The following is a 26,711-nucleotide window of genomic DNA, read 5'->3' as shown; positions in this document are numbered from 1 at the left end:
GGGTACTCCAGTTTCCTCCCCCATCCAAAGGACATGCAGGTTATGCTCCTGAAGGGGGAATTAACAGGGTGTTGCTCTAAATGACCATGTGTGCGTACACAACCTACCTTGTATAAATGAGCAAACATGCAGCCTGAACTGTCCTTTCCCCATGAGAGGAAACTATTTTTAATCCTTTAAAACACCAGGGACCAAGCAGAGGCACCTCATAACCCCTGAGAATCTCCACCGTCTATACGAGGACTGCGGGGAAGAGCTTTAAAAAAAACCCACACAAAAGAGTGCAGATAACCATCAATCCGTTCAACACCGGGAAACAGCCTTATAAAGGAGGTGGCATCGCTCGATCTGAGATCATTATCTCAGCCCACTGAAATAACCTCTCAATAGTTCCCTTTGTGACACTGCTATAAAGAGGCACAATGCTTTATAAAAATGCCTGCGTTGCCCTGCCCGGGTGCGCGGTGACGTTTCCGTGACATTAACGGAGATGTTTCAGAGTAACCTGGCCCAGATTCATCCGAGAACATTGACCTTTTCGGATCTTGTGCTTGGTTAATCAGAAAGGCCGCTTTTGATACATCACTATTCAGGGGAGCTCATGCTCCACGGGCACAGACCCAAACACGCCACAAACGAGTTTAAAGCCGATTGCTTATGCACAGAACAAGGGGCCTTCGCTTAATTAGTAAATTGGATGCCGCCCCCTCCCGCGCCGATCCAAAAAAAGCATCGACTTCTTGCATCATTTATAATGCATTAATATTTATGGCGGAGAGCAATTTCAAGACATTTCAACAAACTGTCTTCCTTGAGGCGTCCTGCATTTTTAGGACTTGTGGACACCGCAAAGTACAAGTCTTAGATCATCGGTGTCAAAGGAGCCGATTAAACTCTCCGCAGCACGCACGCGATCATTTTTATTTATCCATTTCCGCAAAGCCAGCCCTGCTGCACTAAACATTAGCACAAGAGTGAAAACTGAATCACTAAGTACAAACTTTAGAGCTTCAAAATGGTGAGCTGTGGCTGCTACCAGCGCGGGCGAGACCTGTAGTCAGCTGAACGAACTGTGAGGAGATTCTGTTTATCACAGGTCAGGCAGATGCCCGTGGGCTTCCACCATCTTGCACAGCAAGAGCAGAGAGACGGAGGTGGCACCGGGGCATGATGGATCATGGGAAGGGGGCCCACTTCAGAATGCGGACCGTCAGCTGGCTGGCACAGCTGGAGCCCTTCCCAGCCAGCTTTGGCTGAAAGTTTGCATATTTTTTCCGGGATTCAGTGAGCACTCGCACAAAGTCAGATGAAGTCTGATTTCTATTCAAATATTCCATTAAAACGGCGGTGCCGTGGATAACTCTGTTAACTCAGAGCAAGGTCACAGGTCTGACTTTCTCTGTGAGGCTTGCATATTCTTCCCGTGCCTGTGTGGGTTTCCTCCCAAAATCCAAAGACATGCAGGTCAGGCTACTGGAGGGAGAATTAACAGGGCTTTGTTGTAAATGAGCATGTGTGCTCAGTCAACTTACCCTGGAAAAATAAATGTTAAATTAAAATGTAATTTAAAAAGCAAGGATGTCCTGGGAGAGAGAGAACTCGGGCTGGGAGGGTCCTGAAGCTCCATCAGGAACCTGTCGGTAAAGCCTTGGATGATTTTGGCAGTGAGGGAGAGGGGATAAGGACTGGCATTAGTAACTCAAAAGGAGCAGGTTCAACTTCCACGTTGGCCAGTTATCACACTGAGAGAAGAACTTCTGTTGAACTGGCAGGGTGGGCTTACAACCCAACGGTCACAGGTTTGACTGTAGACAGAAGATGGGTCTACTGTTGTACCTTTGAGTAAGGAACCTGCTTCATTATGTATGTGTGTGTGTGAATATACAGCTGTAAAAATCGATACGATGCAAAAATGCTAAAATATAATTTGCCCGGAGTAAGAGTGTTTGTAAAATGTAATCCAAATTAGGACAATTTAACTTCTACGCAGCAGTACAAAAGAGGCAATATCCAAAATCTGAAATCCTGGGGCAAGAACTCTCCACTAAGCAATGCAATGAAACGATAATAATAGTAATAATGAAAGTTTTTGATGTCAGCTGTGGTGTGGAAAGGGTGGAGCCAGCTTGCAGAGCCCCTGTCAGGAGCACAGTTCATTTTACAGCTCCCGGCGTGTATCTGTGAAACTAACCACCATGAAGGTCACCACCCATGTTTTATCCCGCCTTCCGGTTCAGTATCCTGCACCCCCGTACCACAAAAGCTCTGTCCCATGACCACACTCAGGGAGGAAACTCTGGCACCAAGAGGAGGGGGGGGGGGTGACAGATAACGTTTTCGGATGGAGCGGTGTATGTGTGCGAATACAGGTGAGTGTGTGTGTGTGTAATAATAATAATAATAATACTTGCTATGTAGGTGACGCTTTTATACAAACCAACTTACAGTTGATAAGACAAAGCAGGGGACAGTCCCCCCTGGTACAGACAAGTGTATGTGTGTGTGTGTGTGTGTGTGTGTGTGTGTGTGTGTGTGTACCTGCAGGTTGTTGAGGGGGTCCATCTTCATGACCGGTCCAATGGTGTTGAGGGGCAGGGAGATGTCGATGCTCTGGCTGGGCATGAGCGGGGTGTGGATGGGCAGGGGCGTAGTCGGGATCATCCCAAAACTGAAACAAAACACAGACACAAACTCAGAGGCTTGCAAAGAGGCCGGTTCAGGGCTTCAACCCCATGAAAATCCACTCTGATCGCTGAACTGCTGACAGGCCTTTTTAATTAAACTGAACAAGATGCACCTCAGACAGCGAGGTTGAAAATAAAGCAGAAAATGGCTGACAGCAGGACAGGGGGAAAATGAGGACGAAATAAAATGGATTGACGGTGGAATTTGGCGTTAGAGGTCGCAGACGGGAGAAGGACACGGACGCTGAAGTGGAAAATTTAGAGCGCTGCACCGTCAGCAGAGACGGCTCGGTGCGGCGAATCAGCACGGAGCAGGAAGTGCTCGGCCTCGGGGGCCCCTCCCTCACCTGTTCTTGTTGAACTGGATGGCGAAGTCGGTCATGTGCTGCAGGGCCTTGTTGGTGAAGGACATGTCCATGTACATGTGGCCCTGTCTGCGAGAGAAGGTTCCGGCGATCTCCAGCCCTTTGGCCTTGACAGCCGGCAGCCACACCTGCAGCACGACAGAGTGACACTGATAGGATGCTGACGCACAGGTAACACACACACACACACACACACACACACACATATATATATACATATATACAACAATACACAAATGCACACGTACATACACACACACAATAAACAAACACACACACGCACATGTACATACACAGGACATGGATTTATACAGGTATCGAGAGAACACATACACAGGTGCTGTGCAAACACATACACAAATACGCACACAGGTACATATACAGATGGACACACACACTCACACACAGAAAGGTACATATACAGATGGATGGACACACGGATGGACACACACACACACACACACAGGAACATATACAGATGGACACACACACACACACACACACACACACAAAGGTACATATACAGATGGATGGACACATGGATGGACACACACACACACACACACACACACACACACACACACACAGGTACATATACAGATGGACACACACACACACACACACACACAGGTAGATACAGAATGCACACACACACACACACACACACACACACACACACACACAAAGGTGAGGCCAAAGGGATTTCAAAGCGTGTGAGATGAGATGTGGAGGGCAGAGCGCTCTTGTTAGGCACCAGACCCCACATAATGATGAGCTGAAGGGCTGTGAGTCAGTGCGCACTAATAAACAGCACACCGCGTCCAGCAGCCCGTGGCCTCGGCCGACCCCGCGCCAGGCAGCTGCCGCAGGGCCGGCTGCAGACATTATTAACGGTGCTGTTGGGCCCCAGCCTCCGCCCCGCGCGCATCGCTGCTATATTTATGCGCTGGCCCAGATCAACAGGAAGCAGCCGTGGTGCAGCAACTGCGTCAGGAAAGCGTCGGTCAGGAGCGTCGTGGGGAGGGACTCTGTCAGGACTACACCGGTCAGGAGCGGGCGGCTGGAGGGACCGCGGGGGGCGTACTCACGGCTTTAGGGGACACGAAGCCCCCGGTGGTGATGGCCATGCCGCTGGAGAGCTCGAACAGGTCGTTGAGGCCGCTACTCAGGGCCGCCGGGGTGGGCGAGGGGGCGAAAGTGCTGGGCACCGAGGATGGGATGAAGTTCTGCCCCACCTGGGAGACGGGGAGGGAGAAGAGGGGGGTTGACCTACAGTCCCAACTCCACCATGCGGCTACCACCCGACAGGAGCCCCAATTAAAGGTGAAAGGGATAGGTTCTGGCTCAACTCTAACCCACTTCTAGTTAAATGGACAGGTTCTGGCTGAACATGAACCTATTTATACTACCTAACTGTAACCTGTCCAACCTATTTGATTTGCTGTAGTACTTAAAACATAGTAGTACTGTAGTACTCTGTTATATCAACCTACCGTTACAGCTCACCGGCCAGCGGAAGATGGGCTCCCACTCTATAACCGGGTTCCTCCTGAGATTTCCTCCCATTGGGGAGTTTTTTCTCATCCTCCTTCTTTTTTTTTTTTTTTTTTTTTTTTAACCTCACACGCTAGCTATTTTTGGGATTCAGGTCTGGTGTTTGTTCAGCTACTCTACTCTTTGGAAAAAGTGCTATACAAATGAAAATGAACTGAATTGAATTGAATTTAAAAGTTAAAGGGGCAGGTTCTGTCTCAACAGGAACCATTTAAAGACTAAAGAAATAGGTTCTGGGGCAACAGGAACCCATTTAGAGATTCAAAGGTTCTGGTTCATCTTGCCCTCATACTGACAATCTCATTGCTCTTTCTGTAGTTTTGTACAATTTTCTGGGGTAAAATGTAGTGAAATCACATTAAACAGCTTGGCTGCGCCTCGAGGGAGGTCATATGAGGATCTAGAAGGTTCCAGAGTCCAAAAGTGGAGGATATAAGCATGCACCTTAAGGCTTGCCCTGATTTAAAAAAAAAGAAAAGATTTGTCTGGATTGGCAGCACATTGGGAATATGTACACGTAAAGGTTTGCATGCGAATTGGGAGAGAATCAAATTGGATTGTATCAGTTAGCTTAGGGTCAGAAGGACAGAAAGAGACACATCAGCTTGGCACTTTCCTCCTCCCAGCTTGGAGTGTCTGACCTATTAACATGCAGAATGTAGACAAATGAGCGATCAGGCAAACAAACAAAAGGGGGCACTTACTGCTGGACTTCCCCCAACACCGCCTCCCAGGTCTCCCCCGAGCTAGAACAGAGAAGAGAAGACCCCAATCCAGACCCACACAGAGCAAAACAGAGGGAGAAAGAGAGAGGGTGTGAAGGAGGGAGAGAGAGAGAGAGGTAGAGAACCGCTTAGCATCCCAAACACAAGAACAGTTTCCCCCCACCCGTTTAGTCAGCTGTGAGGCCTCCCCCACTCCCAAAGGTCCTCAGTGCACATAGTAGAACATTTAGCATTTGAACAGGGGCAGAAAAAATGAGAGTTCATATTAGATGAGTAAGATGTTAATAAAAGAAGACCACCGCCGCGCCCCCACCCCGCAACACACACACACACACACACACACACACACACACACACACACACACACACACACACACACACACACACACACACACACACACACACCAAACAAAACCCCCCCAACCCCCAAAACCCATCACAAATCGACAGTTGCAGTAAGGACTGGACCGTTTTCTAACCGTCAGCTGCGAGGTGAAACATGTCAGGATGAGGGAACACACAGCTGAGGGCACCTGCAAAGCCGTTAATTACGGGATCAGTACCGCTCCGACAGCAGCGAATGACTACGGCCGCCGCTCGGAGACGGTGGAACCGCGTCTCCGCGCAGACGTATCACGCCGCCGGTCGGGAGAGCCGCGGGGGGCTGGGAGGTTATTGCACGCTTTCTATTGACCTCCATCACAGAGAGATCAGGGAGGACTGCAGGCGAGGCTGCCTACCTGTTATCTATCTGTACAATTAAACTTTTATGGCTTCGCTATCGGGCTCTACAAAGTCCACTCTGACCCCGAATGATGCCAGCAAAATCCCATGAAATTACAGTTTCACCAAGAGGAGAGGGTAGAGGAGGCTTACTAACTGATGTCACCATGACAGGCGCACATGAAAAAAAAAAAAAAAAAAGGAGTCGACTCTACAGCACAATCTACCAGAGCCAAGTCGTATGCGGGTTCAAAGGCAGTTCAAACATTGACTCCAACCCTAACAAAGCACACCTCATTCAACAGCTAGATATCTCCTCGAGCTACTAATTAGTAGAATCAGATGGGCCAAATTAGGGTTGGAGTGAAAACCTACAGAATGGATGAATCACCAGGAACAGGGTTGGTTACACAGGACTAGGGCATTTACAAGGCCCAAGAAACAAATACGAGGGTCTTTTTGGAAAGGTACCTTCTATGTGGCTTGCGTCCCAAAACACTTTTGGGCACAAAAAAACAGGCGTTTCCACTTGGCACAGGACATGGGCCAGATATCAGCCCCCTGAGACTGCAAGGGGCCCAAACGAAGACCTCCTTTTCGGCTCAAACGTAGGATACTGCCAAGGCCCATCCAGGCACGACCAGGCTCCATAGCCTGGCTAAATCCACTCCGTTGTTCGGTAAAACAGTTTCACCACATTACTTAATCTAACAGCCCCAGATCCGCAGGGACTCGTGTGCCGCTAAAAACAAGGATAAGGAAATGCCTGCCAAAGTCCATTAGAGCAGTAATCAGCACCCCGAGGGGGAGGAGAGGAGGCTCTTATTCCAGCGCAGCCCTAAATGAAAAAGGCGCCGGTAGCGCAGCGAGAAGCTTAATGTGGCATCTCAACACCACACGGGAGCGAGAGCTCAAAGAAACCCATTCATGGGTAAGAAAGGCAAGCCTGAGGATCGGCCATTTCAGAAGCCGTCTTGGCCGTTATACCTAGGAGAACCCAATCGTATTCGAAGGGCCCAACCAATCGCCTCTCGCAATATTGGAGGGTGCAGATAAATGAGCGTCTCTTTGTGCAGCGTCCCGCTGGCCACTGTCACTCATCGTGTTGCCAAGCAATGATACGGACAGTCGCACTCCCCAGCACAGGGCACACACACTGGTGCCATCGGGAAGTTGTGTTTCCGGACACTGGGCAGCATCTCCGTGTCACAGACTCGTGCTTTTAGCCGGATTCACCATCTGGGTTCGCCTGAAGAGAAGCCAATTTCTACCCTCTTCCGGCTTTATTACTCCTGAACTTCTGACACTTCTGGCAGAAAATGAGAGAGCTGAAGAGGCTGCCCAATAGCACAAAGCTATCCTGACGGAGGCTTCTAGTGACGACACTAGCAATGGACAGGTTTAGACCTTCAAGAACCAACAATGAACACTCACACTAATGGTAATTCGGGCGCAGCAAGAAGGCAATTACGGTTACTATTTATCCTTTTGAAATACCATGTATACATTGCCCTCATTAACCCCAAAAAATTGTCGCCGAATGGTATATGTGGCTTAACCCTGCAACCTGGTCCAAAAATATGAAGGAGAGTATCAGGACCTAAGCATTTCAGTGCAAACCCCCAGGAATAAGCACCGTTTTCAGCGTATCTGTGTATTGCACATTCACATGGCATATTCGGCCAGCTGTCTGAGGAGGTCAGCTTTAGAAAATTCAGCCCGCAAGCCCTGGCAGTGTGTGCCAGACTGCATATATCAATCTGCTGGGCCCTGACCCTCCAGACCCAGACTCTCCCGTGAGGATCGGCCACTCACGAGGGAGGCTGCTGCAACAGGTTCACCAGAGTGTGGGAGAAATACACTCGGACTGACTGCTGGCTCTGAATATTTATGAGCGACTACCACTTCCCCTTCCCCTTCCCCCCCCCCCCTCCATTTTTGTTTTTCCTTCTTCCCTTTTTTGGTTTTCAGTTTTGGTTTGCTGTTGCAGGCATATTTAAGTGCCCTGACCTTACGCACCACACCCTGAGATTATGTTTTCCGTAACCCCCACACAAACACCTGCCATCCAGACAAAACAATTGCTGTGGAAATGCGCAACAAAACTAAACACGCACAGCTGTTTCCCTTTACCTGCTCCTAAGGATTTCTCATTCTGTACAGCATTGGAGTCTGTGTTTGGATGTTTGGAGGTTCGCAGACAGTCCAGACTGCTTTTTTTTTAACACAAAACAAGGGGCAGATTCCGTGATAATGCTCTCTCAAATGCACTACATTACAGTGCAGGCCTTCCCATTCTTGCTTGGCTTCAGTCACATAAATCAAGTGATCGATATCTCAACGGCATCGGTTGTCTTACAGGGCTTTGACGTGGTGTTCATATTCAAGCCCATTGCCTTCTGGAGTGTGAGAAACATGTTTTGCCTTGTGTATGTAACAAGTTCTCAGGCTCACAGCTCCCTGCCCTCGAGAGAAATAACAGTTTCTGCACCGAACAACTGATGCGAACCGTGTAAGCCCTGCAAGGGATCACAGCCAACAGGAAAAAAAAAATTATTCTGTTGAAAGTAAAAAAATAATAAAATAATAACCTGTGGAATTTGTTGGACAAACCATCTTGGTGCTTGCTCTTTAACATACATTACTTTTGTCCCGATCTTCATTCAATGGTGTACATTTACCAGCAAGATGGCTACACTCTCCAACTCGGTCCTGAAGGGCATTTCACAAAGCTGGCTAGCTCATTAAGCTTGACTTCTGCACTGAGTAAGACCCTAAAATATGGAAGATGGACTGAAGTAAAAATAGCAGTTCCGGGTTTCACTCAGTTAGCCAGCTTTGTGACCAGGGGGGTCAAATGCAGGCTATGCCGGTTTTTGCTTCCACCTTAAAAACGACAAACGTAGACCCATAAAACCACTAGAGGTGCATTAACTGTGGCATCAACCACTTTACTGGATCAATTACGTAATAATGAAAACCAACAGAACCTGTGTCTCTTCAGGGCTAGGGTTGAGAACTGCTACAAACCTGCCCATATCGGTTAAGTTTCTATGACAACCAACGCAGTTGCATTTCATGCTTTTCAATTGCATTGCAGTGCAGCATCTAACCATAAAAATATTTAAACTCATGCCTCATATGCCTTATATCAGACATTATTATTTATTTCTCAATTGGGGATAATAAAGTCAAACTGAACTCATTCTGAAGATTCATCTTATTTCAGCAGATGAAAAGCATGCTTAAAAAGGTTAAATAGATGCAGTGCAAAAAAAAAGCTGTGACACAGGGATTGAAAATTTTAAACACTTGTCATCTAAAAACCCCTCCAAACAGCCCCTCTGAACTCCTCCAAACTGCCCCTCCGAACACCTCCAAACTGCCCCCTCTGGGCTCCTCCAAACTGCCCCTCCGAACTCATCTAAACTGCCCCTCCGAACACCTCCAAACTGCCCCCTCTGGGCTCCTCTAAACTGCCCCTCCGAACTCCTCTAAACTGCCCCTCCGAACTCCTCTAAACTGCCCCTCCGAACTCCTCCAAACTCCTCCAAACAGCCCCTCAGAACTCCTCCAAACTGCCCCCCCGAACACCTCCAAACTGCCCCCTCCCTCCTCAGCCTCCCCCACTCTCCCCAGACGAGGCTTCCCCTCACGGACAGACCTCTCGCTCCCTGCATAATTAGAGGATGCGGTGGCGGTAACTGGATTGGATTGTGAGGCATTTGCCAATGTCAGGGCCATTTTGGCATGACGGAAAACGACTTCATGCTTACTGAAATCGAGACTAAATATAGTCTCCCGCGCGTGGCGGTAAGGGGCGAGCCAGTCGGCCCGGTTAAAGCGGCTGTCGGGTCGTAGATCGAATCTGCCCGTCTTCATCCGACCCGTTCAGCGGTGGCACGCTAACTCACTGCGCTCAATGCATTCTGGATGAGTGGGAAGTGAATAGAGGTCGCTAACAAAAATTGCACTTCACCCTCTCCGGCGAGATTACTCTGGGGGGCAGGACGCCGCTTTGCCCGATCGGCCAATCAGGGAACTCGTTAACCGCGCTATGATTGTGCCGCAGGAGGAAGCACCGACAGGACAATGGGTGGCATCCACGGCATCGAAAGGAGAAGGCAACCCAGCCAGCCCCGGGAGGGCCGTATCCACTTCGACACAAATCCAATTACCTTCCAGAGGAAGGGACATTGAACATTCTTACAGTTTCTATGGCAGGGGAATCATGATAGATTAGATTTTTTTAGTTTTTTTGAATGGAGAAAATGGTTAGTAACACACAGGGATCTGTACTTGCATTATGCTGCGCATACGATAACGACAAGAACAGGCCATTCATCCCAACAAACCCTCCTCTAGCGCTCACCGTTTACCTACAAACTAGACACATCAAGCCTGGTGTTGAAAAGCCGCAGAGCTTCTGTCTTGTACCGCATCAAAAGGGTGTTAATTGCCTGCCTAATGATCTAATTGATGCGTTGACCCACCATAACACTGAGTTATGGCGCTTTCAGCGCAGCCGTTTTGTTCAGTTTTAACAACTCTGCAACAAAAAGCAAAAGAGAACAGTTACCGGCAGTGGAATGTCCGCCGTCGAGACATTCAGCCGGCGAGCCAGTGTGAAATTTCATAAAGGCTGACCGCAGGTATGATCCTTACTCATAACCGTCATTACATCCCGGGCGATTCTATTAAACGGTTGACTAGCACAGGCAAAGCTGTGGAACGGCTTAATGGAGGATGGGGGCATTAGCTTCACATGAGCTGCACTTTCTTGTAAAAGCTCCTTATAATTCAGTGCAATGGTGCCAAAGAAACTAAGGCTAAAGAAACAACCAACCGACATCCCAGCCCGGTCCTCAAGGGCAAAGGATCCCAATTAAATCGGGAAGTAAGATTGAAATGCGCCCCATTTACGATTCAACATTTCCCAGGGAAACTTTCTCAGAGGTTAAAGGGGCAGTTCAACCAAAAATGAAACTAAAATATGTCTCCACTTACCCAGAGTACTATCGATCCATCCTGATAGTCAGCGCGATGTGATTTTATATATTTCACGCCTTTTTTTTTTAGATGCAAAAAAAATGGACCTCTATGGACCACTCCTTTCCTGGTAAGCAATGCACTGCCTATTTACATTAAAAAAACTGAACAGCGACGTCTCTTTCCAAATGTAATGGCACAGTTACGGTGAACCTCAACAGAGCTCAAGAATGCATTTTAATCCAGAACCATTTCTTATATTGCCGGGAAGTTTCCGTCGAAGCACACCAGTATTGTTGGGCAAAGTCTCAACTGTTTTATCAGTGTTTTATCCAGCCGTCTGCTGTCCTTGACATATCGAAACCTCAAAGTGTACATGAGCCAGCTGGGAATTGTGCCAAGACATTATAAGAACTCCTTTAGCGCGCAATGTCGTATTACAAAGACATGAACACTTTTCCGCAGAATACTGGTGTGCTTCGGTGGAAACTGTTTCCACAGACACAGAGTCCTGAGTCCTGGCAATAGAAGAAATTATTCTGGACATGTGACAAAATCAGTCACATCTCAGCGAATCCCTGGATAGATAGATAGATAGCACTCTGGGTAAGTGGAAACGTACATCAATTTCATTTTTGGGTGAATTGCCCCTTTAATGTTATCAGATTGAAATAGCACCTCTTTAGAAAATGACACTAAATTTGGCATCTAGCTACTTTCCTCCATTGTGTTATAGCTTGTTACTATGGCAATATAAATGAAGAAAGAGCTGGGTGAAAGCTGGGGTCCCCTACCTGCCATTTAACAAACCCTCCATTCGCCCCCATGTGTGCCCCCTGCTCTCCTCAGAAGGTTCTGGCCCCCACCCTGCCTGGGAACAAATTTGGGATAGTCGGAAAGGATGAAAAAGGCCCCACGCAAATTATGGATGAGATGCCCAACTGTGTGTACCCTCGTCCATCCTTTCCCAACAGAAAGAGGTCAAACCAACTGCCACCCACATCCCTAACCCCAACCAGTGTTCACTCAAAAATAAATCAGATTCTTTGGTTTAGGCAATTAAGATTTAAAGGCCTTACTGGATGATAGAAAGAAGGACTTGGGAAACTATAAAGAGTGTCTATAAAGGCTTGTGCAGATAAATGAGAAAGCGAGATAAACAAATGGCATTCAGATTTTCTTGCAGAAATAAAGAATATTATATTGGGGAAGTGCTTGTTCTAGAACAGCATATGTGATTACTAAGGTCCCAGCCGGCCAGCGCAGTGCACTAAAAATAAATATACTGAAATGCATTAATCTCAACTGCCTGTAAAAATGCTATTTATTTACATCGCCATTTAAAAATGATTTTTTCGTATCTTTAGCTGCTTTATCTAAGCATTGCTGAAATTATACAAATTCCTGAGCAACGTTCCTACATTTTGTTGTACCTTTTCACGAAACAAGCAAAAGGCCAGAACACAAAAGCGGTGTTTCCAATTCCGACTTGTACAGCCCACACACTTCTACACACACAAATAAGGGCATTACTCTAAAGGAAGGCTCAAAGGGACATTTTAACATGACAGGGTCATACACCCCTGGGAGTTCATTAGGAACCTCCATGTAAACTGGATGTTGACCTAACTGTGCTAATGACCCAATTACAGTAATCAGCATCAGCATTAAGATCAGAGGGACTACTGACCATACGCCACACGGTGCTGAACTGATGTCAGAGCCTTGTGACTGTGTTGATTTACAACCGAAACAGGGAAGGACCATCAAATCGGATTTAAATATACTGTACAGGCCAAATGAAAGCTGTCAAGCTTGAGGTAAAACTGAGGAATTGAGAAGTCCTCATGAAGCACTGTGACTTTCTGCCAAGGGCTTTGTGTGGGGTCAGCGCACACCGCCATGGCTGACTATCCACCACTGTTGCTCTGGGCATTCAAATCCGTTGCCAGAAATAGGTCTGTAAACCGACTTTTGAATGGTAGTTTTTCCCACAAATTCAAATTCAGTGTTCCAGAATTCCATTGTATTAAATCACCTCTAGTGATTGTTACAGCAGCATTAGAATGTTCAGTTAAGAATGTTCTAATTTGACATTTGAGATCTTACACCTTGAAGGGTTAAGGAGGAGAATTTAACAACTTCTCATGAAATTCTCTTGACTGGCCAGAGCAGCTATGGCTGCAGACAGACATTGGTGTCTGCGCTGTGAAATATACCCAGTGACAGGGTCTTAGCTTTCCCCCACTGACTGCTTCACAAACACTAACAGCCCAATAATGAGGCAGCTCGATGATACATCTGGATTCATCCTCTGGGCTTTTATCTTTCCTTACCAGTCGAGTGATACTTAAGATCGCCGCATTCGCTGTTTTTGTATCATTCGCGGCGTCTAGTGGCCGCTCCGAGACCTGTGCCGACGTCCCAAGACTAATTGTTCCAGAGGACATATTCACAGACAGGCTAATCTGCTATTAGCATTTGAGCAGAACGAGCGCGGCGCGTGCCTTCGGGGGCCTAGCGGAGTGATGAAACCACGGTAACCTGAAAAGCAATCTTCCACATGTCAGAATCGGGCACTTCATCAACCGCGAGCGGGCGCCTCGCGACAAAGCTGTGGAGATTTGCGTTGTCGGACGCGGAGGCGGAGCCTGTGATTGGAGCGTAACCCCGGTAATGCTGTGTAACCCCGGTAACGCCCTGGACCCGTTGAGCAGCTCTGACGCACACATTCTACGGCAGTAAGAACACTAGGTTTCTTGTCAAGCGACTTAAAAACTCGAAGCAGCCAAAACTGGGCTTTGTTTTTGAAGCTCACTCCGTGGTCTTTCTGAGAGACGATACTCACAAGCGCCAGTACGGCAGACTCCAGTATAGGCCTTTCAGCCACCCTAGGTCAATTGTAACAATACAGTAAAAATAAAAAAATCCCACAAGACAATGTAGTCGCAATGTTTTTTCTTAGTCTAAAGTCTCCCAATGCGCAGATTTGTTAAGTTATTGTGTTATTAGGACAATATAGTAATAATTTGTGGACGAATCTGGGACACCTTGTTGTCACTGTATCACACGCACTTAGTGGATGAGCTACACTCAACAGACTTCATGCCCATATAAAAGCTCCTCGTTTTGAGTCGGCAATTTTTTTGTGAGTTGTGACAAGCCCATGGAAAGTCAGCGGCACTTGGTCCACATTCGACAGTCTATGGGAGACTCACCAGGCTGTCCAGCCCACCGCCCAGCAGGTCGACCGCCCCCATCTGCATGGAGGACACCTGGGGCACATTGACCGGGGGGCCCAGGTCCAGGTTGAGCAGGTCCCCCAGGAGGTCTCCCTGGGAGGGGATGACCTGAGGCTGGTCCAGGGGGGCGGCGGGGCACGCGCTAACGGGGCTCTCTCCTGTGTCGATGCTGAGAGAGGGGGGGGATGGGGTCAGAGGGCAGGGCAAGGTAACGCACGTTATGTACCTTTCACCCTAATGTTGACATGTAAACACGAGTAAAATGTCTAATCATTTTCAAAGAAATGTTTCCAGCCATATTCCAAACAATATTTTCTTGCATATGGTCGGAGCGCTTTTTTTTTTTTTTTTGCAAGACGATTAACTGAAAATCCTCAGGAATTTGCAAGGGCTCTACAGATTTCCCCAGCATCTAATCAGTTTAAGAATTAAAATAAGCACTAGACCCAGTTCCCTTAATTACACTCGATACCTTACAGCAGTGATCAACTCCGGACTCCCGAATCCAAATTCAGCCCCGGTTTTATTTTCTCCAAGGAAATGAGTGCTACTGATTGGCCAGACTGTCTTCACACCTGTCTCCCAGGTAAACGGAGGGAGGGAAACCAGCAGTACTCGAGGACCATGGGCAACACTATATTTTACAGCCCGTTAATTACCTAGAACTGACTGGCAAAATGCCAGGTACATATTTTGTTACTATTATGATTTCACAGGCAGGTACTATGAAACTGGCTCTAAGATGTACGTACATAGTGCTAACATTTGGTACTTCCTGACTTTGCTTCCTAGTACTTACCACTGAAATCAAAGTGGCTACCTAATAATTCAACAAGTAGCTACTTTGTTTCATAGTACTTACCACTGAAATCAAAGTAGCTACCTAATAATTAAACACGTAGCGGTGTACTTAACCAGTAAGGTAATTAACAGGCGGTAAAATGAAGCGTTACTGATCGCTGCCTTACAGCCTCTACCTACAGCAGGTTTACCCCTTCGCCGCGAGTGCTCGGGGGAAGGGCGGAGGCCGGCCTACCTGCCGGGCTGGATGGGCAGGTGCTTGCGGTGGATGCCGTGGCTGCCCTCCACGAAGGCGTTGGGGGGCTTGTGGTAGACGGAGGCCAGGGAGCCGATGTGGCAGATGAGCTCGTCCAGCAGGGTGGGCTCGATCAGGTCCGTCTCCTCCGAGATCAGGGGCTTCTCCGACAGCACCACCTCCTTGGCCGTCACGGGGTCGGTGGACAGCAGGCGCCAGTAGATGTAGCCGCGGTCGCGCAGGTCGGGGTTGTCCGAGTCCTGGAGGGGGGACACGGCTGATCGGTGCGATGCTGTGGCATTTGTGTCACGGCGAGTTACGGTTCCGCTTGTGTTCTCAGCAACGAGGAAAACCAGATGAGACAGGACCGTGGGACATGCATGACTTCACACAAAACTGGCTTTAAAATATAGTCTCTGTATGACGCTGTATGACGCTGTATGAGCACCGTATGCTACCAACCAGGGAAACAACAAGCCAAAGAAAGGTTGGGGGAGCTGATGGTCAACGGCAGATGGGACTGTGGAAGGGTGTGATAATATTGATGATGACGATGATGATGATGGTGGTGGTGGTGTTGATGATGATTACAGTTATGATGTTGATGATGATATCAGTCAGGGTTTAAGTCAACTAACAGAATGAACTGAAAGATGCCCGTAATGTTCAAAGGGACTTTTCACTAACTGAGTTTCAATGCGTTTACTGAACTAACAGGGAGAACCGAATCCAGCCCTAAGGCCCATCTCACCTGTGTGGCCAGGCTGAGGACCTGCTGCACCAGCTCCTGGGTCTCCGAGGGCTTCTTCAGGAACAGCTTCACGATGGCTGTCAGCAGGGTGAGCTGGACCTGCAGCACCAACAAAAATACACTCATGAGTACGACCAACATCTAGACCAACAGCAAACACAAAAACACACACAAGAACATAAACATGACTGTATGACTAACAGCCACTGAACGGAATTCCTATGAAAAACTTTTTTTTCCCCCGGTTTATTTTGGGAGAGGGTCCACCTGAAGCAAAATACTAAATAAATGCAAAATGTAAGCCTGTATAGCCACCCATCAGAGGGGCAGCACAGTTCAATACTACTGCTTAATCAACTGGCTGGCTAATTGGTTGACTGACTAAGTGGCCGGCCGGCTGATTGGTTGACTGATTAAGCGGCTAGCTGTCCAAGTGGCTGATTGGCTGACTGATTAAGTGGTTGACTGTCTAAGTGGATGATTGGCTGACTGATTAAGTGGTTGACTGTCTAAGTGGCTGATTGGCCGGCTGCTTAAGAGTCTGACGGATGGACCTGTGTGCTCTCGTCGTGGAAGCCCTCCAGGAAGCTCTCCAGCAGCTCGTCGGCGTTGTCGATCCTCTCGGCGTATTCGCCCACGATCCAGATCATGGCCGCCCGCGCGTCAGGCTCGTCCAGGGAGTCCAGGTTCTCACACAGCGTGGCGATGATGCTCTCGTACCTGCAAAGTGTGCGCAAGCATTAACCCAGAGGTGGGCAATGAGGGCCGTATCCGTTTCTGGTTTTCATGCCAACCGCTGGCCTTAATTACTCAATTGGCTCTAACATTTACACCATATGACATTTTAGCTACATGTCTTGATGAGTGCTTTAATGACAGCCAGACACTGTTCACGTGCCCATGTATGATATGGTTTTACTGTGATCTAATCTGAGCGAACTAGTGTTGGTGTATACGGCCAATTAGCTCATTTAGCCAGACTAATTGGTGGAAACAAAAACCTGCATACACACCGGCCCTCCAGGACTGGAATTGCCCACCCCTACATTAACCCCATCAGACCCAAGGCTCAAAACAGTAGTATAGCAGTCATTTTGACTGGATGAAAAGGTACACGGTTGGGGCTGAAAGGGTTAAACCTGAGTACAGGTACAGGTGTCAGCGACCAACATACCGTCATCAGCCTTACTTAAGCATTAGCCATTCCAAACTCAGTACTTCACTCAGAGAGTGCAGGTCACTTACTTGTTGGGGTACTTGCGGAAGATATCCCGTATGACCACTATGGCCTCCTGCACCACGTAGTTGACCTTGGTCTGGATAAGGTCCAGCAGGGTGCTCACACAGCGCTCTGCTGATTGCTACAGACACACGCACACACACATACACACACACGTGCACACACACACACACACACACACACACACACGCACACGCACACACACACAAAGAAGGGTTCTTGAGTCTCCACTCTCAAACCTAAACTCTATTCACTTGTGTAGGACCTTTCATACACAGTGCAAGCTCAAAGTGCTTCACAGTAGGCAAAACAATAAAAGCAGAATGAAACACAAAAACACCAATACAATATAAATCTACATATGGAATAGAATATATAAAAGCAAAAATACAATAAATACATAACAAAAACAATTGATAATTACATGGCAAATAAAATACATAGTAAGATAATAGGCTATAAAAGATGGACGAAATATCAATAAAATCATACTAATGACTCACAATGACACATAACACGAAGCAGTACAGTGTTCAGAATCCAACATTACTGCTATAACCCAGAAAAAAGCTGTTCCTGGCTGAATTCACCTCCGCCCACCGGGCTGTTAACATCAAGACCCACTAAACGGCCCTGTGATTGCAGGAGTAAGAGCTCAGGATTTAAACACTGACAGCCGCCCCCGGGACACCGGCGGAGCATGCGTGTGCTGAGCCCGCTGGGGTTGTGACGCTGGGCGGTGATGTCGGAGCGGCAGGGGGGTAACCAGGCCCCTCGGGGCAGCGGGGGAGACGCGGCCTGACCGTTAGCGCCGGCCCTCACCTCCACTTTGATGGCGCAGCGGCCGATGGCCCTCACAGCCTTGCGCACAAAGTCCACGTCCACCTCGGTGGCGTACTCCTTCAGCTCGGCCAGGACCTGCGGACACAGCGGAGGGTCAGAGGGCACCGCACGAGCCCCATGCAGGGGTCTGCGCCAACACCGAAACATTTAGCAGCACGCTAACGCGTCCCAGTTAGTTCATGTGCGCATACATTACTGTTCCAGTTAGCGTACATCAATTTTCAGAAGCAAATGCTCCTAAAATGGGAGGACTGGAGAGTCCTGTAGAGCCCCGCCGTACCTGAATGGGCCTCATTTATTCTACACAGAAGAGGCTCAACACCCACACATGGGTCAAATACGTAATTGTTTTAGATGCAATTGAGCCAAACAAGAGGACCAGAACATGGGGTTTCGATTTTTGAGAGTATTTCATAGGTTCCAATACACCAGACAAGCTCAGTAAAGCGTTGAAATTATTCGAATCCAAGACCATTACGTATTTGACCCAGGTCTGTCAGCACCACGCAGACATTTCTACTCCAGCAGAAACAGACAGGGCGCTCCCCTCAGCGCGGTGTGCGAATCGCCCCACTCTGTGAGGCGATAGTGAGGGTAATTTGGGCTGGGTACACAGAGGGAGGTGAGCGGGGGTAGATTACCTCTGCGAGGCGGATCGTTTACGCGGCGGTCTCTCGCCCGGCCCTGCCGCGGTCTGACGGCGGCTCTTTGGCGGTAAGCGGCGTGATTTACAGCCGACGCCACGCGGACCTGTCTGAGCGTGCCCAGCTGATAATCACGCCTGCAACCCCTCTCTGACCCCCCCACCCACCCAGAACCACAAGAACATTCCAGTGCATTCAAGATAGTCTCTGAAGTTCCCAAAGCCAAGTAAAAGTAATGCTTACATTTTGCCAAAACGATGCTAAAATGATGCTTTTAGATATCGTTGTCTAGATGGTGCATGAGCAGATACCTTCTTTAAAATAAAGAGCAAACGAGGACATTAAAAATTTACAAAGGCAAAGAAATTGCACAATCTCATCGCTTTATTAGTTTAAGTTGTACTTTCCGTTCAGTGCGTACCGGTCATACGGACATTAAGTCCACAGAGGTACAGGGTTTCTGTACCCAACCCTACAAGAAACCAACAGTCAACGGCAGCAAAATGTACCCATTTATAAGTATTATAAGTAATCATATAAGAAATATTTGAGCAAATCACATAAAATTCAATGACATTACTCAATCCGTGTTATTGCAGCAGCGAGTGCTTTGTGCCTGAATTCTTAACCTTGACTAGGCCGTAAAACACAGGGGACATTCCAACGGGTTAATCAATATCAGCCTCACTGGATGGTGGAGACAACAGAAATCATCACCGATAGCACAGATAAATACTCCGGTCACTGGGAGACTGCCAAACGCTGTAATAACAGCACCTGGCAGGGTTTCTACGGCTGTACCGCATGGGATGGAGTACTGGCATGCAAAAAATGGGATACCAGTTATTACAATTTTGGTTTCAAAGATTCACTTTTTTTTTGTTTTATTAGGATAACTTAAATGAGACTAATCAAAATGTATTTTAATTAATTATAATGGGCAGCCTGCAGCCTAGTAGCTGAGGTGCACGACTAGGACCCGGAAGGTTGGTGGTTCAAGCCCCAGAGCAACCACGTACATCCGTGCAGCCGTTGGGGCCTTGAGCAAGGCCCTTAACCTAGGGGTGCACAACTCAGCAAGCTGGTTTTTGTTCCAACCAATTACCATATTTTATTTTTCTGACAGCTCTAAAAATTATGTTGGTTCACTCTGTTACTTGAAGGATACACTAGCAGTCCAGGAGGGATTGTCCTCTGCTTAGTCTAATTAACTGCAAGCCGCTTTGGATAAAAGTGTCAGCTAAATAACTGTAATGTAATGGGACTTGCTGTACCTGTACTGGTATAAAACATTACAATCGTGAGCGCATCAGTACCTGGGCGATGTTGGATAATGAGAATTGCAGTACTTTTACTGGTATAAAACATTATAACTGTGAGCACATCAGGACCTGGGCAATACTGGATAATGGGAATTGCAGTACTCGGACTGGTATAAAACATCATAACTGTGAGCGCATCAGTACCTGGGCGATGTTGGCCTGGGAGGCCAGGCGGATCATGATGTCCAGTTTCTCCAGCTTGACGTAGATGGGGTCGTTGTACTTGACGAAGAACACCTTAATCTCCTGCTTCAGGATCTCAGGCCTGTGAGGACACAGACCGACAGTTCAGCGGCAGGGAAATTCAGCTGCCAGGCATGTCTAGTGGTCTATGTCACGGGTCCCAAATCTCATCCGAAAAAGGCTGGTATGGGTGCAGGTTTATTCTGTTTTAGCACTGACGACTAATTAACTAATCATGCTTTTCAATCAAGACCTCGATAAGTAGAGTCAGGTGCAATCTCGCACAAACACCTGCACCCACACCGGCAGCTGCAACGTTTTTGGATAAGACTGTGAGCCCTTGGTCTACGTGCCCCCACAGGATTTGACACCTTCGTAATGCACAGAGACAGTTTCTCACAGCACCTGCCAAGAACCTCGCAGCAAACGACTCCGACAGCAGGAGACTAGACGGACCAACATGGCCGCGGACAGACACCAGGGGAATGCTGCTGCCATCTTGTGGCAGATCTGGCAACAAAAATCACCGACTCGGCAGCCTTGCGGCAATCTATCAAAGCGCTTCAGGAGCAGAGCGGGATCATGGGAACTGAGGCCTACTGAGCCTGTGGTGCACTATGGGGGGCTTTCCGGCAGAGCGAGATGTTTGGGGGCGAAGCTCACCTCTTCTGGACGATGAGGTTGATGTTCCTCAGGGCCACGTACTGCACCTCGGGCTCCCCGGACAGCAGGGTGACCAGGGGAGGGGACAGCTTCTTCAGCAGGGTGTTGTAGTAGTCCGAGTCTTTGGGCAGCAGCTCCAGGAACTTCATCAGCACCTTGACGGCCGACAGCACCACTGCCGAGTTGGCGTGGGACAGCCTGGGGGTGACCCGCTCGCAGATACTGGAGGGGGGGGGGGGGGGGGGAGGATGAGTGGCGGGATGAGCTTCCATTTTCACCACGGCGCACCACAAAAAGAAATCAACATCTCAGGGAATGCCTCAGTATGAGTGGCGAGTGCTTGCTCAGGAATCACATCGACACATCAATTTGCCAAAACTTACCAGGAATTTAAAGATTTAAAGGGGAACTCCAAAAGTCATTATTTATTTATCTTTAAATTCTTCATTCTTCAAAGGGATGACAGGACATTCATGAGTACGGTAGTTCAAAAAACATTGTAAACTAGGACCTTGACATACTGGATTGAAAATTGCATCGGATTAACCCCTTATGCGACCGGCACGTTACATTTCCCTTAACAGACGGATGAGACACCAACATTGTATTTGATCATATTACCGTTTTTCAACACACATGACCATTGAAAAGCATTGTGACTCCCAGGCCTTTATATGGGCCTTCTATAAGACGCCTTAGTCCATAATGGGTTAAAAACGTGTTGATTAATATGTTGTTCCTTCTCTTACTAATTTACAGTCTGATTCTGGAGACGTGACAGGTGCATGCTGGGAAAGAGAGCCCTACCTCTGGGCCTCGCGCTCGTCTTTGGGGTTGTAGTTGGAGAGGCAGTCCAGGATGAAGATCTGGCCCCACTCAGTGCACTCGTTCAGGGCCGTCAGCAGCTTGTTGATGTTCTGGGGGTTCAGGTCCAGCAGGTTGCTGTTGGGGTGCGACTCGCTGATCTCCGACAGAGCGGCAACAGCATTGGCAACCACCTGCAGAGAAACGGCGAATTTATCCCCCAGGCCTGACAGGTCTCCACCTTTATGATTCCTAAAATATATTTCAATAAAGCGAAAATCAATAAATGCACCTTACTGCTCCCTAGTGTCATTTATTGATTGTGCAGCATGGGCGTTTCACCCGGGCTGGCCTTAAGCCTAGATACTGTAATACTCTCCCCCGAGAGAGAGTGGTCTCCAACGGCCAGTTTGGCACAGATCTGTATCCTTATCTTAAAGGAGGAGCTGCAACAGGAAGTTTGGCAGGACTGAAGGCAGGTACTCCTTAACCCCTTGAAGAGGAGGTTTTGGAATTTACATTTTACATTTTAGTCATTTGGCAGACGCTTTTAATCCAAAGCGACTTACAAGTGCATAGGTTCTACCATAAGTCAAAGCATCACATCCAGAACTAGCAAAATACACATGAAATGCTGTTGTCATCATAAGTGCATTTTTTTTTGGGGGGGGGGAAGGGATTCTGCTGTTCTGACAGTGGTAGGCAAGTCATTCCACCACTGAGGAACCAGAATGGAAAACAGGCGTGAACGTGCAGCTCGACCGCCAGGTGCCCGTAGAGAGGGAACCATAAGGCGACCAGAGCTGGCAGACCGGAGTGGTCTAGCTGGGGAGTAGGGAGTGATCAAGGATTGTATGTAAGGTGGGGCAGTCCCCTTAGCAGCCTGAAATGCCTACACTAGGGACTTGAAACGGATGCGTGTGGCAATAGGAAGTCAGTGGAGGCCAATGAGGATCGGGGTGACATGAGCCGACCTGGGCTGACTGGTGATCAGGCGGGCTGCAGCATTCTGGACCAGCTGGAGGGGAATGTTTGGTTTTTTTGGGGGTTTTTTTTTTTCTTCTTTCAAAAGAATCTAACCAAGTGTACTAGAACTCGACTGCTTTCAATTACTAGAAGTGATTGTAACATTGGCATTAGAATGCTCAGTTACGAATCGTTTTCTTCTAATAAGAATGACGGTAAAGTTTTTTTCAAATAAGTGTCAGACTGACACTACTTCCTTCATATTCCGACTACCGCATTTCATTCTTCATCGTGGTTGTATATAAGGGTTGTTTTGGAGTCCTTGCCCAGCTCATCACCGTGGGAACTAACTAATCCCTCACTCGTCAGGCAAGTTATCTAAAGAATAGTTTGCTAACGTTTGCCAAATAAACCATGCCTATCGACCTCAGATGCACTTGAGATTGCCACAGTAGCCTTACGCAATCTGCAACAGTATCAAAGAGTTCAGTGGGCGAAGCAAGTGTTGCCCAAATTAGCAAGACTTGAACGAAAGACGTTAAGAACTACGAGTACCATGATACCTGTAGCGGCCTGTAGCGTAGTGGTTAAGGCAAATGACTGGGACACGCAAGGGTGGTTCTAACCCCACAATAAGATCCGCACAGCCCTTGGGCCCTTGAGCAAGGCCCTTAACCCTGTATTGCTCCAGGGGAGAATTGTCTCCTGCTTAGTCTAATCAACTGTACGTCGCTCTGGATAAGAGCGTCTGCCAAATGTCAATAATGTAATGTAAAACCCCTAGGCACTTAGTTGCGATCCAGATAATTTTTGTCGAAAAGCACCCAAACATTCTGTGGAAATTCCCGAGGGGCCTTCAATCACGCAAACCAGCGTGGGGGCAGACGTTACGCACCATGGGGTTGGAGTCGGCGATGAGGTCCCTCAGGGAGTCCAGGAAGCCCTGGTCCTCCACCATCTGGGCGTTGATATCGTGCAGCTTGGCCACGCACACGGCGGCCGTCTTGCGCACGTACGGGTCCTCGTCCTTCAGACACTTGCGCAGCGGCTCACACAGGTACTCTGTGATCTTGTCCACGCGGATGCAGCCCATGGTGCGCACCGCCAGGGCCCGAATCAGCGGGTTCGGGTCTTCGCAGTCCTGCGGAGGAGGGGCGTTTAGGATGTTGAGAACTCACAGAGAAACCAAAGCAGTGCATTTCCCACACCATTGAACAAACGGGGCGCACTTCTATTCCAGGACTCAAAAGAACCACGACTATACTGTATTGCCAGGCTACTGAACTCCAGGTCCTAGTGCCTGCAGTTATTTTCTCCAACCATGCACTACACCACCTGATTTCACCAAAGACCTTACGTCCTGAACAAACCAGGTAAATGGGAAAAAAACAACCAAAACTACCACCATTTATGTACCCTTACTATTATTATTTGGTTGCAGAATGTTCTGGTAGAAAATAACTGATCAATTAAACCCATTAACTAAGATGGCAGCCACCAGTCTGCACAGACACACAGAGGGGCCTTACCTTGACAAAGCTGTTGACGGCCATGATGGCCATGTCAGGCTGGCTCTTGGCGTAGTTCATTAGGTACAGGTACACCAGCTTCTTCAGCTCCAGGTTGTCTGTCTGCATGCAGTTCACCACATCTGGGAAAAGGGAACTATGGGAAGGGGCAGAGGAGCATAGACCTCATTACAACAGCCACGTGGTATACCGAAATGGAGACTTCAGCATTACTCACACAGAGCCGGACAAACTTGTAGCTTGTAGCAAACAACACTCTCTCATCGCGGGGTGTTTGTGCAAGCAGGTCCCATTCATTTCTCCACTGTTTACAGGACAGTTTCTACACCTCAGGCCAGTGAGCTCACTCTTTACGCTGTTCCTTCTTCCAGCTAGGTTTAATTTATGCTTTCAGTTTTGTTTATTTGAGCAATCGAAAGAATAGATACAGACATTTTAACCCCTCACATGTCCAAACTATAGGCTTTCATGGAAGTGCATTTGTGTTACAATGCAAAAAATAGTCAGGTAAGTGGGTTCAATCCATATACATGCGTGCGTGCGCACACACACACACACACACACACACACACACACCTATATAGACACAACTATATAGACACACACAAAATTATTTTAAACTAGATATGCTTTCCAACTGTTCCATAGCCAGGACACACAGGGTGTTCACAGGACCCAAGTGATGCAGCACTGCCGCAGGGAGAGAAGGGCTGTCCTCCTACCTCACATCCTTGCCCACGGTCATGGCAGCGATGACCTTCTTCACCGCCTCCTTCCGCTTCTCCTTCTTCTCATTGTTCAGCTCAGCTTTCAGCTCAAAGATCTCTCCTGAAACAGCACCCAAATACCGTGTCAGCAAAAGGCCGGTCCCGGATCAGGCTACACCTGCACATGCCCCTGCTTTCAGCAGCAGAGGCTCTCACATACTTCACCACCACGGTCAAAAGGCTCTTTCCCACAGGCAGCCATTTTGTCATATAAAAACTCATTGCGTTTGCAGTTCATTTATCCTGTATGAATGATGACCACACCTGCCTTTCTGAATAAAGGCATGGACAGCAAACTTGCCATCTGTACACACGACCAAAACATGTCTAAAAAGACTGAAAAATATGGGGGGGGGGGGGGGGGGGGGGGGGGTTGTAATCCAACATGACACAGTGCAGTGGGCACACACACTTCAATGAGGACTCACCTTTTTTGTTTGTGGTAAAGTACTTTGAATCAGTCATTATTGCAGTTTTTCCTAATCACCTGTGGAAAAAAAGAAATTCAATGCATAAATATAAAAAATACACCAAGCAATGAGTCAGTTGATGGGTAAATGCCAAGGCAAAATCATCTTCAACAGCACAGAAAAAAAACATGTAGAACTGTAACACTAGAAATGACAGGCTACAATTTAATATATACCAGCAGACTTCCAATATGGCACAATACTGGTGGGAACTAATTCAATGCTTACGGTTGCATGCTATGTACATAACTGCTCTGCACAAATGAAAAAATGTCAGCTTCACAAAACATTCAGAATTCTTCACAAAACAAAGTCATAACGTTATTTATTTGATGAGTACTAAACTTGCTTAATTATTATAGTTATACTTGTCCTTACAGTATCACGCACACGAGAAGGGCTGTTCTTGTATGGCATATCAATGTTCATACAATTGCACTGATTTATTATGATTTATTAATCGGGGCATCACTGACACTAGCCTGCTGTAATACCAAAGATAACACCTGACTAGGTTTGGTCTCAACCATCCAGCTAGCTAAATATTGCCTTTCCTGGAGCAAAAAGTCTGTCAAATTCATTCAGAAAAATCCTAAGAATGTCGCAATAATCTCTTCCGCTAGCGACCTCGCTACCACACCAACGAGCTAACTGGTAATATTGCGCGATACGTCACGAACCCCCCACACAAAACCACTGGTATTGGGCTAGCTGGCTGCCTAATGCAGATTTGAATAGCCTGCTTTTGCCTATTGACGGGATCACGTTAATCTGTAAAAAAAAAAACGTTCATCCACCTCCTATTTACGCAACGCAAGATAACGCAAGTAAACCAAGCGAATACTAGTTTACCAGGTTAAAGATAACGCAACTCAATCATTGGGTGTGACCCCTTGAAAGCAGCGGGTAGCCGAGTTCGCTAGCTGGCTAACTAATGGGAAAAATATCGGGCACTCGAAACACGGCCTCTATTCTCATAACAAAACACATCATTATTGTTTTAAAATGTAATTTTAGTAAAATTGTTTAGTGGCAATGGTCTGACGGACTTACGGCTAGTTACGTGAAGCTGTTTGGCGTGACGCTAATGAAAGATGCTGTTTTGCCTCCTTTTACTGCAGCGGCGGAGCAACCGAGGACGATGGAGCTCTCCCGGAAAACAAGATGAGGAAAAAGGGCAACGAGCTAGCGGAGGAGGAGCTGCGTTACAA

The 26,711-nt window shown here is 47.7% G+C and overlaps 1 protein-coding gene across 2 annotated transcripts in view; it reads right to left on the bottom strand.

Moving 5' to 3' along the window:
* Positions 1-26,705, bottom strand: part of ap2b1 (adaptor related protein complex 2 subunit beta 1) — a 43,140-nt gene extending 16,435 nt beyond the window's left edge. The window contains exons 1-18 of one of the 2 annotated variants that reach the window (XM_061247624.1): positions 26,554-26,705; positions 25,459-25,517; positions 24,986-25,091; positions 24,264-24,399; positions 23,630-23,875; positions 21,772-21,962; positions 20,965-21,186; positions 20,263-20,383; positions 18,132-18,227; positions 17,315-17,430; positions 16,624-16,789; positions 16,070-16,168; positions 15,319-15,578; positions 14,259-14,451; positions 5,308-5,349; positions 4,138-4,284; positions 3,032-3,177; positions 2,539-2,668 (exon numbers count right to left, since the gene is read on the bottom strand). In XM_061247624.1, coding sequence (XP_061103608.1) covers positions 2,539-2,668; positions 3,032-3,177; positions 4,138-4,284; positions 5,308-5,349; positions 14,259-14,451; positions 15,319-15,578; positions 16,070-16,168; positions 16,624-16,789; positions 17,315-17,430; positions 18,132-18,227; positions 20,263-20,383; positions 20,965-21,186; positions 21,772-21,962; positions 23,630-23,875; positions 24,264-24,399; positions 24,986-25,091; positions 25,459-25,495 — 2,454 coding nt within the window. In that variant the 5' untranslated portion in view covers positions 25,496-25,517; positions 26,554-26,705. The remainder of the gene's footprint in view (positions 1-2,538; positions 2,669-3,031; positions 3,178-4,137; positions 4,285-5,307; positions 5,350-14,258; positions 14,452-15,318; positions 15,579-16,069; positions 16,169-16,623; positions 16,790-17,314; positions 17,431-18,131; positions 18,228-20,262; positions 20,384-20,964; positions 21,187-21,771; positions 21,963-23,629; positions 23,876-24,263; positions 24,400-24,985; positions 25,092-25,458; positions 25,518-26,553) is intronic. The other variant, XM_061247625.1, reaches the window with a different exon arrangement.
* Positions 26,706-26,711: the final 6 nt, after the last annotated feature.

Source organism: Conger conger, chromosome 7, assembly GCF_963514075.1.
Source record: "Conger conger chromosome 7, fConCon1.1, whole genome shotgun sequence".
Taxonomy (NCBI): Eukaryota; Metazoa; Chordata; class Actinopteri; order Anguilliformes; family Congridae; genus Conger; species Conger conger.
This window is presented reverse-complemented; position numbering and strand designations above follow the sequence as displayed.